Source organism: Bidens hawaiensis, unplaced genomic scaffold, assembly GCF_021521415.1.
Source record: "Bidens hawaiensis isolate Kalapana, Puna unplaced genomic scaffold, B.hawaiensis_p1.1 tig00039052_1, whole genome shotgun sequence".
Taxonomy (NCBI): Eukaryota; Viridiplantae; Streptophyta; class Magnoliopsida; order Asterales; family Asteraceae; genus Bidens; species Bidens hawaiensis.
Window position 1 is genome coordinate 62,839 of NW_027505590.1, and position 12,082 is coordinate 74,920.

At 39.1% G+C, this 12,082-nt stretch overlaps 1 protein-coding gene across 1 annotated transcript; it reads left to right on the forward strand.

The window, feature by feature from the left end:
- Positions 1-10,747: 10,747 nt before the first annotated feature.
- Positions 10,748-11,296, forward strand: LOC143614143 (uncharacterized). The gene has a single exon (XM_077087663.1). The coding sequence runs from the start codon at positions 10,748-10,750 to the stop codon at positions 11,294-11,296; it is 549 nt and encodes a 182-aa protein (XP_076943778.1).
- Positions 11,297-12,082: the final 786 nt, after the last annotated feature.

Sequence of the window (12,082 nt, forward strand, 5' to 3'; positions counted from 1 at the left end):
TGTCTCGAGCGTACTATGATCATATAAGACTGAACTCGAGTTTGGAAAATGACTAAGTGTTGTTTCGAGCATAGGAGGTGTTTTGCCCACGCACATTTTTGTTTGGCTCAAGCACAGGTTATTTCGAGCACATCTTATATCGAGCACATCAAATTCGAGCACACTTTGTGAAAGCCAAAGCATATCCTTTTTCTTCTCAAGAAATCTATCTTCTTTAAGTCTCGAGCACACTTTGTTATTTATTCGAGCAGACTCTTTTTTTCGAGCTTACTTTGTTTTGTCTTGAACAATTATGCTTGTGAAGAGAAAACTCAAGTTTGTGTCGAGCACACCCTTGCTCCCGAGCACACTTTTGTTCCCGAGCATGTTTAGTGGAAAATGAAAAAGCACTAAGTAATCCGAGCACACTTTTGTTTCCGAGCACTAAGTAATCCGGGCAAACTTTGTGCTAGTGGGAAAATTGAAAAATCACAAGTGTTTTGCTTTTCGGGTACACTTTGTGCTAGGAAAGTGCTTCCGGGTACACTTTGTGCTAGTTGAAAATTGAAAAATCACAAGTGTTTTGTTTTCCGGGTACACTTTGTGCTACGAAAGTTCTTCCGAGTACACTTTGTGCTAGGAAAGTTCTTCCGAGTACGCTTTGTGCTAGGAAAGTTTTCCCAAGCACACTTTGTGCTAGGAAAGTGATCCCAAGCACACTGTGTGCTAGGAAACAGAGTTTGTGAAACATTTCAAAGTTTTGAAGAAACTTTTGAGATTTTTGGTGCCATTGACCATTTGACCAAGATGTTCTCTACGGAAGATATATACCAGGGGTATTTTGGTAATTTTTCTCCAATCATCAACAAGCTTATGGAATTCAAACCTCATCAATTTTCACGACTTCATCAAAAGCTTTACAAGAACAAGTGTTGACCAAACTTAAGGATTTAATCACTTCTAGTGTCAACCAACTTTTGAATATGTTTATCTGAGATTTTTACAATCTTGATGAGGATGATCAAGATTGTTTCACCCACACTTGATTTGAAGACACAATTATTAAAGACAATTGCAACGAAATTGGGGGAGTAAAAATCTTTGAATTTCATTGCAAATGGTTAGCTTCAAATCAAGTAAAAGACTCAAGTTAAGAAATGAAAATTATTTGATGATCACAATGAGTTTATTTCTTTTTGTGATGACCTTGTTACTTGAAATTGATCTTTGAAGTTCAAAGCCTCGTTCATATGCCCATACAACTATATCCAGAAGTGGTATAATAGTGATGATTCGAAATGAACAATGGGAGAAGCTTAACGTGAGGGGGAGAATTTCAACGAAAGACAACGAGTTATGAGGTGATCATGGAAGAAATTCGATGGCATCGGTCTAAGGGGGAGATTGTTGGAACTTATGTTTTAGACCGACGCATCGAATTTACATGTGGGTGAAAAATATAATATTTGGTCTCAACCAAGGGTGGATGGCTTGAAGACCAAGTCATGCTAGACTAGTATAAATATATATACTTTTTATTCATTTGTCTATTATGAGTGACTGTATTGTGTATGTGTGAGATTTAGGGTTTTATCCCTTTTAGAGAGTCTCCGCCTCCAGGATGAGCTCTCCTGGTGGCGGCTGATATTTCTTAATCGATTGTATGTATGAATGTATGTATGAGTGTTTCATCTTAATGAGAATCATTCGGCTAATCTTTCATACTACCATTTCTATCTTTTGTGTTTTGATTACAATTGTTCATCCTATTTTATTGTTGATTATTAATTAAATCAGGCTCTCTCCCAATACACCTCATCCGTCCAAACATCTTTCAAGAGTGAATCTGAGTTAGATTCGATCCTAACCCTAGACCCGAGCTCCACACCGTTGATTAATAACGACTATTCACGCTTCCGCACTGGGGTTCAGTTCTATCACATACTAGGTTTTTCCTCCGGCTCGGTGAACAAATCCTTTTGGCAATACTGGCAAAAAAATTTTGAACGAGCCGCGGGGTGGCGTCATGGCAAAATAATTGATCCGCTTATTTCGTAGGGTCATAAAATATTGAATGGAAGTCACCAAGACATAATTTCTGATCCGATTCGGTGGTTTGGCCCATACTCAGTTTTTCTTCCGGCTCGGTGAACATACCCCTCTGGCAATACTGGCAAAATTTTGAACGGGCTGCGGGGTGGCGTCAGGGCATAATTATTGATCCGATTCTTTCGTATGGTCATAAAGTATTGTATGGAAGTCACCAAGACCGAATTTCTGATCCTATTCGGTGGTTCGACTCATACTCAGTTTTTCCTCCGGCTCGGTGAACATACCCCTTTGACTATATAGGCAAAAATTCGAACGGGCCGCGTGGTGGCGTAAGGGCATTATTATTGATCTGATTCTTTCATAGAGTCGTAAAATATTGTATGAAATTCACCAAGACCGAATTTCTGATCCGAATCCTGGTTCGACCCATACTCAGTTTTTCCTCCGGCTCGGTGAACATACCACTTTGACAATATTGGCAAAATTTCGAACGGGCCGCGGGGTGGTGTTAGGACATAATTATTGATCTGATACTTTCGTAGGGTCATAAAATATTGTAAGAAAGTCTTCAAGACCGAATTTCTGATCCGATTCGTGGTTCGACCCATACTTAGTTTTTCCTCCGGCCCGGTGAACATACCCCTTTGGCAATACTGGCAAAATTTCGAACGGGCCGCTGTGGTGGCGCCAGGGCATAATTATTGATCCGATTCTTTCGTAGGGTCATAAAATATTGTATGGAAGTCTCCAAGACCGAATTTCTGATCTGATTCGAAGGTTCGACCCATACTTAGTTTTTCCTCCGACTCGGTGAACATACCCCATTGACAATACTGTCAAAATTTCGAATGGGTCGCGTGGTGGCCTCAAGGCATAATAATTGATCCAATTATTTTCTTAAGTTCATAAAATATTGTATCGAAGTCTCCAAAACCGAATTTCTGATCCAATTCGGTGGTTCGACCCATACTCAGTTTTTCCTCCGGCTCGGTGAACATACCCCTTTGGAAATACTAGCAAAATTTCGAACGGTACGCGGGGTGGCCTCAGGGCATAATTATTGATCCAATTCTTTCGTAAGGTCATAAAATATTGGGCGTAAGTCACCAAGAACGAATTTCAGATCCGATTCGGTGGTTCGACCCATAATAAGTTTTTCCTCCGGCTCGGTGAACATACCCATTAGGCAATACTGGCAAAATTTCGAACGGGCCGCGTGGTGGTGTCAAGGAATATTTATTGGTCCAATTTTTTCGTAGGGTCATAGAATGTTGTATGAAAGTCTCCAAGACCGAATTTTTTATCGGATTCGGTGGTTCGACCCATATTCAGTTTTTCCTCCGGCTCAGTGAACATACCCCTTTGGCAATACTGGCAAAATTTCGAAGTGGCCGGGGGTGGCGTCAGGGAATAATTAGTGATCCGATTCTTTCGTAGGGTCATAAAATATTGTATGGAAGTCTCTAAGACTGAATTTCTGATCCGATTCGGTGGTTCGACCCATACTCAGTTTTTCCTCCGGCTCGGTGAACATACCCATTTGGCAATACTGGCAAAAGTTCGAACGGGCCGCGGGGTTGGGTCAGGGCATAATTATTGATCCGATACTTTCGTAGGGTCATAAAATATTGTAAGGAAGTCTTCAAGACCGAATTTCTGTTCCGATTCGTTGGTTCGACTCATACTCAATTTTTCCTCCGGCTCCATGAACTTACCCCTTTGGCAATACTGGCAAAATTTCGAACGGGCAGCGGGGTGGCGTCAGGACATAAATATTGATCTGATACTTTCGTAGGGTCATAAAATATTGTAAGGAAGTGGTTCGACTTGTGGTTCGACCCATACTCAATTTTTCCTCCGGCTCGGTGAACCTACCCCTTTGGCAATATTGGCAAATATTCGAACGTGCCGCGGGGTGGCTTTATGGCATAATTATTGATTCGATTCTTTCGTATGGTAATAAAATATTGTATGAAAGTCTACGAAACCGAATTTCTGATCCGATTAGGTGGTTCGACCCACACTCTGTTTTTTTCCTCCGGCTCGGTGAACATACCCCTTTGTTAATACTGGCAAAATTTCTAACGTGCCGCGGGGTGGCGTCATGGCATAATTATTATCCGCTTCTTTCGTAGGGTCATAAAATATTGTATGGAAGTCTCCAAGACCGAATTTCTGATCCAATTCGGTGGTTCGACCCATACTCAGTTTTTCCTCCGGCTTGGTGAACAATACTGGCAAAATTTCGAACGGGCCGTGTGGTGGCGTCAGGGCATAATTATTGATCCGATTCTTTCGTAGGGTCATAAAATATTGTATGGAAGTCTCCAAGACCGAATTTCTGATCCGATTTGGTGGTTCGACTCATACTCAGTTTTTCCTCCGGCTCGGTGAACATACCCCTTTTCCAATACTGGCAAAATTTCGAACGGGCCGCGTGGTGGCGTTAGGTTATAATTATTGATCTGATTGTTTTGTAGGGTCATAAAATATTGTATGGAAGTCTCCAAGATGATGGTCGGGTATTTTGCATATATATTAGTGTATTAATTATGTAGTTTTATTGAGTATATTGTTAGAACTTTGGTACTTCATACGTCTTTTGTATTTCAGGTAATTGATTGTTTAAGATGCTAAATGCGAGACTTGTACGAGCATGGAATGATATCTCGGGAAGACCGAAGCATGATTTGATGTCTTGGGAAGTGTTACAAGGATTCGGGAAGAGTATGGATGAGAAATCATAAGCCAATGCTAAAACTGAACAAGATGGGTTGACAAAATGCGACCTTGAAGTAAAACGAGCATATCCTGACCTAGAAAATGAGTTACGGGAGCCATATTATATGAATTTTGGGTTTCTCGACAAGAGGAATCCAAATATGATGTTTTCTTAGGTCGCAGTAGCAACGGGTAGGGTCTATGGCCATCGTGATACGCGATGGTCTTAAAAAATGTGAAAAAACGGATTTTGACATATATCTTCTATTTTTCCGAACCCTAATCAATATTGACAACCAGCAGCAGCTATTAGGCGATTTTGGGTGAATTCCAGGGCTACCAATAATCTTTTGATCAATCCTAATGGCCTTCCTCATCATAATTGAAGATCTATCGATGACGATGCTCGGCTAGTCTTCTCCGAATCATACATGGGATGTAAAGTTTGTAACAATTTCAGTTTCTCATGTGACTAAGAACATTTATGTATAACTGTTTATGGTTAATCTATGATTATTGATGTTTAGTATTTCTGTGTGTTCAATCGGTTTAGGTTTACGTTGATCTGAACGATTAGTTACCAGTTGCTATAATAATTGATCATAGGGTTGTTTGATTAGGTTGAATACGACAAAGCATATAATTGTCCTTAACTGAGTCACACTGGCAGGGACCGTTTGATAACTAGTGTCGTGTGTAAAGCAATTATTTTTGCCTAAGGTTTTGTCTAGTTGATCAGTCTGTAGTTAACCGTTAACTATTTCGAACAGGCCGCGGGGTGGCGTCAGGGCATAATTATTGATCCAATTCTTTCGTAGGGTCATAAAATATTGTATGGAAGTCACCAAGACCGAATTTTTTATCCGATTCGGTGGCTCGACCCATACTCGGTTTTTCCTCCGGCTCAGTGAACATACCCTTTGGCAATATTGGCAAAATTTCAATCGGGTCGCGGGGTGGCGTCTGGGCATAATTATTGATCAGCTTCTTTCGTAGGGTCATAAAATATTGTATGGAAGTCTCTAAGACCGAATTTCTGATCCGATTCGTGCTTCGACACACAATCAATTTTTCCTCTGACTCGGTGAACATACCCCTTTGGCAATACCGGCAAAAATTCGAACTAGCCGAGTGGCGGCGTCAGGGCATAATTATTGATCTGATTCTTTCGTATGGTCTTAAAACATTGTATGGAAGTTACCAAGACCGAATTTCTGATCCGATTCAGTAGTTCGACCCATACTCAGTTTTTCCTCCGACTCGATGAACATACCCCTTGGACAATACTGGCAAAATTTCGAACGGGTCGCGGGGTGGCGTAAGGGCATAATTATTGATCCGATTCTTTCGTAGGGTCATAAAATATTGTATGAAAGTCTCCAAGACCGAATTTCTGATCCTATTCGGAGGTTCGACCCATACTCAGTTTTCACTCCGGCTCGGTGAACATACCCCTTTGGGAATACTAGCAAAATTTCGAACAGGCCGAGTGCTGACGTAAGGGCATAATTATTGATCTGATTCTTTCATGGAGTCGTAAAATATTGTATGGAAGTCACCAACACTGAATTTCTGATCTGATTCAGTGGTTCGACCCATATTCAGTTTTTCTCCGGCTCGGTGAACATACCCCTTTGACAATACTGGCAAAAATTCGAACTGGCCACGGGGTGGCGTCAAGGCATAATTATTGATCTGATTCTTTCGTATGGTCATAAAATATTGTATGGAAGTCTCCAAGACCGAATTTCTGATCCGATTCAGTGGTTCGACGCATACTCAGTTTTTCCTCCGGCTCGGTGAACATCCCCTTTCGGCAATACTGGTAAAAATTCGAACGGGTCGCGGGGTGGCGTCAGAGCATAATTACTGATCTGATTCTTTCGCAAGGTCGTAAAATATCGTATGGAAGTCTTCAAGACCGAATTTCTGATCCGATTCAGTGGTTCGACCCATACTCAGTTTTTCCTCCGGCTCGGTATACCCTTTTGGCAATACTGCCAAAATTTCGAACGGGCCGTGGGGTGGCGTCAGGGCATATACTTATTGATCCGATTCTTTCGTTGGGTCAAAAATTTTTAATGGAAGTCTCCGAAACCGAATTTCTGATCTGATTCAGTGGTTCAACCCATATTCGGTTTTTTCTCCGGCCCGGTGAACATAAACCTTTGGCAATACCGGCAAAATTTCGAACGTACCGCGTGTTGATGTCAGGGCATAATTATTGACCGATTCTTTCATAGGGTCATAAAACATTGTATGGAAGTCACCAAGACCGAATTTCTTATCCGATTCGTGGTTCGAACCACACTCAGTTTTTCCTCTGGCTCGGTGAACATACCCTTTTGGTAATACTGCAAAATTTCGAACGGGCCGAATGGTGGCGTCAGGGCATACTTATTGATCAGATTTTTTCGTGAGGTCATAAAATATTGTATGGAAGTCACCAAGACCGAATTTCTGATCCGATTTTGTGGTTCGACCCATACTCAGTTTTTCCTCCGGCTCGGTTAACATACCCCTTTGGCAATACTGGCAAAATTTCGAACGGGCTGCGTGGTGGCGTTAGAGCATAATTATTGATTTGATTCTTTCGTATGGTCATAAAATATTGTATGGAAGTCTCCAAGACCAAATTTCTGATCCGATTCGTTGGTTCGACCCATACTCAGTTTTTCCTCTGCCTCGGTGAAATACCCCTTTGGCAATACTGGCAAAATTTTGAACGGGTCACGGGGTGACGTCGCGGCATACTTATTGATCTGATTCTTTCGTAGGGACATAAAATTTTGTATGGAAGTCTCCAAAACCGAATTTCTGATCAGATTCAGTGGTTCGACTCGTACTCAGTTTTTCCTCCGGCTTGGTGAACATACCCCTTTGGCAAAATTTCGAACGGGCCAGGGGTGGCGTCAGGGCATAATTATTGATCTGATTCTTTCTTTGGGTCATAAAATATTGTATGGAAGTCACCAAGACCGAATTTCTGATCCGATTCGGTGGTTCGACCCATACTCAGTTTTTCCTCCGACTCGGTGAACATACCCCTTTGGCAATACTGGGAAAATTTCGAACGGGACGCGGGTGGCGTCAGGGCATACTTATTGATCCGATTCTTTCGTAGGGTCATAAAGTTTTGTATGGAAGTCTCCAAAACCGAATTTCATATCTGATTCAGTGGTTCGACCCATACTCGGTTTTTTCTTTGGCTCGGTGAACATAACCCTTTGGCAATACTGGCAAAAATTTCGAACGGGCCGCGTGTTGGCGAAATTATTGATCCGATTCTTTCTTAGGGTCGTAAAATATTGTATGGAAGTCACCAAGACCGAATTTCTGATCCGATTCGTGGTTCGACCCACACTCAGTTTTTTCTCCGGCTCAGTGAATACCCCTTTGGCAATACTGACAAAATTTTGAACGGGCCGCGGGGTGGTGTTAGGGCATAATTATTGATCAGATTTTTTCGTAGGGTCTTAAAATATTTTATGGAAGTCACCAAGACCGAATTTCTGATCCGATTCGGTGTTTGACCCATACTCAGTTTTTCTTCCGACTTGGTGCTGGCAAAATTTCGAACGGGCCGCGGGGTGGCGTCAGGGAATAATAATTGATCTAATTCTTTTGTAGGGTCGTAAAATATTGTATGGAAGTCAACAAGACCGAATTTCTGATCCGATTCGGTGGTTCGACCCATACTCTGTTTTTTCTCCGGCTCGGTGAATAACCCTTTGACAATACTGGCAAAATTTTAAACGGGCTGTAGGGTGGCGTCAGGGCATAATAATTGATCGGATTCTTTCGTAGAGTCGTAAAATATTGTATGGAGGTCTCCAAGACCGACTTTCTGATCCGATTTAGTGGTTCGACACATACTCAGTTTTCCTCCGGGGCGGTGAACATACCCCTTTGGCAATACCGGTAATAAATTCGAACGGGCCGCGGGGTGGCGTTAGGGCTTAATTATTGATTCTATTCTTTCGTAGGGTCTTAAAATATTGTATGGAAGTCAACAAGACCGAATTTCTGATCCGATTATGTGGTTCGACCCATACTCAGTTTTTCCTCCGGCTCGGTGAACATACCCCTTTGGCAATACTTGCAAAATTTTGAACGGACCGCGGGGTGGCATCAGGGCATTGTTATTGATCTGATTCTTTCGTAGGGTCATAAATAACTGTATGGAAGTCACCAAGACCGAATTTCTGATCCGATTCGGTGGTTCGGAATGGGTTATGTGCTTTGCTTTTAAAAAACAAAAGCATGAAATAAGCGGGTAAAATATTATATGGAAGTCACTAAGACCGAATTTCATGAAACCAGCATGAAATGTGATGTAGCTTATGAACATATCTTTTTTTTCTTGTATAATTAATAAATATCTAGGTAATAAAACATTAAACATGTGTGATAATAGTTTGTTTTATCATGATGTTTTTTATAGTTCGATACACATCATATATAATTGAAGGAAATTGATGTCTAAGAATAAAGTATTGTATACAAATGCGTTATTTTCTTTATTTATGTAAATATAACAATCAAAACTAATACCTAACCATGTTTCGATATAAATTTTATTAAAAACAAGCCATCATAACACGTGAACATACAATCTTTAACTTTGTATGCTTAGTTAAAATTAGCTTATCACGGCTAATGGGCTAATGTATATCAACGCTTCTGTATGCTGTGACACGCGCAAATGTTGTGACACGCGCAAACTTTTACTAGTTTATATAATATAGATGTCCCTTGAGAATCCATCAAATATAAGTCATTGATTAATAATCCTTCTTACAATTTTCATGAATAATCTCAATTCTATAAACAAAAGTTCACAGCTTTGAATTAGTTGTGTATGTGTTTTCTTTGCCGTCGCATCCATATTATCTAACTTTACAAAACTTTATATAATTAATAGTATATAATATAAATACAAGGTGTAGAATAATTAAAGATTGTGTAATGAGTCAAACAGCATTTCTTTGTATGATTAAGGACAAACACTAGTTACAAAACTGACAAATCTTTTTTGTTTTTTTTTATCGGAATTGATGAAATATAAATTAAAACACTCAAATTTTAGAAATATATAACAGCCTACGCTAATATCGATTGCAAATACGTTATGTTGAATTTGTAACATCGAGATTTGATTTTTAATCGTAGCTTTAGTCTTGTAGAAATCATCTTTTTAGTTTCCCGTCTTTCTCTCATAGAAACATAGACACTGAAGTACAAATGTGCGTGTCATGTATGCAACCCGATTAACATGGTGATTTTTTCAATTCACTGTGAGCACGTTGAAGTCGAATTAAAGTCATCGTATCACATGCACAACAAGGAGTCGATCTCATATTGTGTGTACATGTATATAAGACAAAATTGTTGTAAAAACATAACGAACTAATCGAAATTGTCTATTTTTTTCTAGTAGTGATCATACTTTTAAAAAACTATGTTTTGTCTCTATAAATCATTAAGTTAATATATTCATATATTTTTTTTATGAATTTACCTAGCCACATATGTGTATGAAATTATGTGTAGATTCTATTAATAAACAAACTTTGTGTATGTATATTTTTTTAAAAATATTAGAAGAGCTAAATAAACATTGAATTTAAACATCTTTTTTGTATTTCAAAAACTTTTATAACTAAAAAATAGAATTCTGTTCTCGCAAAAAAAAAACTGTTTTATACGTAAAATTCTCTCTCCCGTAGTCCCGTATATGTGTGTGTATATATATATATATTAATCAATCAAATAAATGAATCAAACATACAAGTCTTTTACAAAAACTTGGAAAAAGAATAAATCTTGTGAATATTAAGACCTAGTCTTTTGTCTCATTTTGTTTACTCCTAGCTACTCCAAAATCTTCACACACCATTTCTATAAAGCATCTTCAATTCTACTCCTTTCTTTATCATATAAGATACATATAAATTACAACCTTTCTTTTACATCAAATATGGAGTCCATAACCATGGGCATAAACCATGAAGATCAACTCACTAACTCACTTGAACAAGTTGATGTTGGGCCAGGAATTCGATCATACGAATGCGTGTTTTGCAGGCGCGGGTTCACCACCGCGCAAGCCTTGGGTGGACACATGAACATCCACAGGAAAGATAGAGCCAAGAGTAGGCCTAGTTATTTGAGTAATAATAACATGAACTCAACTAAACATGATCAAGATCATAGTTTCTATGCAAACTATGGATTTCACCATCCGGTTTTCGCAAGCTATCCACAAACTTATGTTTCCGAAACTCCTGATAATCATCAAGAGGGAAACGTTGGTTATGCCGAGTATTTTTCGTGCATGTCAAGTAGTTCTCAGCCGGTAAACTATGAAAACAATCATGAAGTGATCAAAAGAAGAACTCGAGAATTTGGTTGGTCACATGGTGAAAATGAATATCATGGAGAATCGAAAAGAAGAACTCGAGAACAAAGTAATGAAGATGAGCTTGATTTGGAGCTTAGGCTTGGACATGATCCAAGAAGTTCATCTAATGTTTTAATGTGACAATTGAAGAGATCATTTTGGCTAAGGAAACTCAAGATTTGTCGACGATACGAAAGTTAATAAGATGTTTTTAAGGTTGAAATTTTTGTTGTTTAAGGGTTCACATGAGATATCATCACATGGTTATGTGGCTAGCTTGCAAGGTATATCATGTAGTTGAATAATCTTTGTGAATAAAAATTAATTTCTAATTAATAAAGGATTAATTAACACTAACAGTATATGGATTTGCATTGAAACTTAACCCTTAGAATCTAACAAATTCAAGAAACCATGGTGAAGATAACAAATACATCCATTGTTTCTGTTGTCTTTTTTCTTTTGTAATGGTTTAGGTTTCCCAACTCTTAATTAATTAGATTTGTTGTGAGGATTAGTATTAAGTATGACTAAAAAGTAGAGATTTCAATTCCGACATGAAAACAATCAAGATTTTGGTTGTCATGGTCAAGTTGACGTATGACATGCAAACATGTGGAACGTAGTGTCACGTGGAACGTAGTGTCACGGGAAGGGTCCAAGGACAGAGCCCCTGGTGGGGTCTTGTTGTATTATGAAAAGTTGCTTCATATTTGAAAAGCCGTTAGGGATTTCTATGAATGATGGAAATTGTTTATCCATAGCAACTGACTATTAATGATAGATGGCTATCTGTAATCAGTACGGTTAACCAACAACTTGATCCTCAGTAATAAGTTGTCGACAATTATAACCGTTACCTATCTCATTTTTTATGAAGAGTTGTGGTCATTAAATTTAAACATCGTGATGGTTTCATACCTATAA

What these genes read in the sequence shown, in the direction of transcription:
- LOC143614143 (XM_077087663.1), top strand. Translation starts at nt 10,748, where the DNA reads ATGGGCATAAACCATGAAGATCAACTCACTAACTCACTTGAACAAGTT.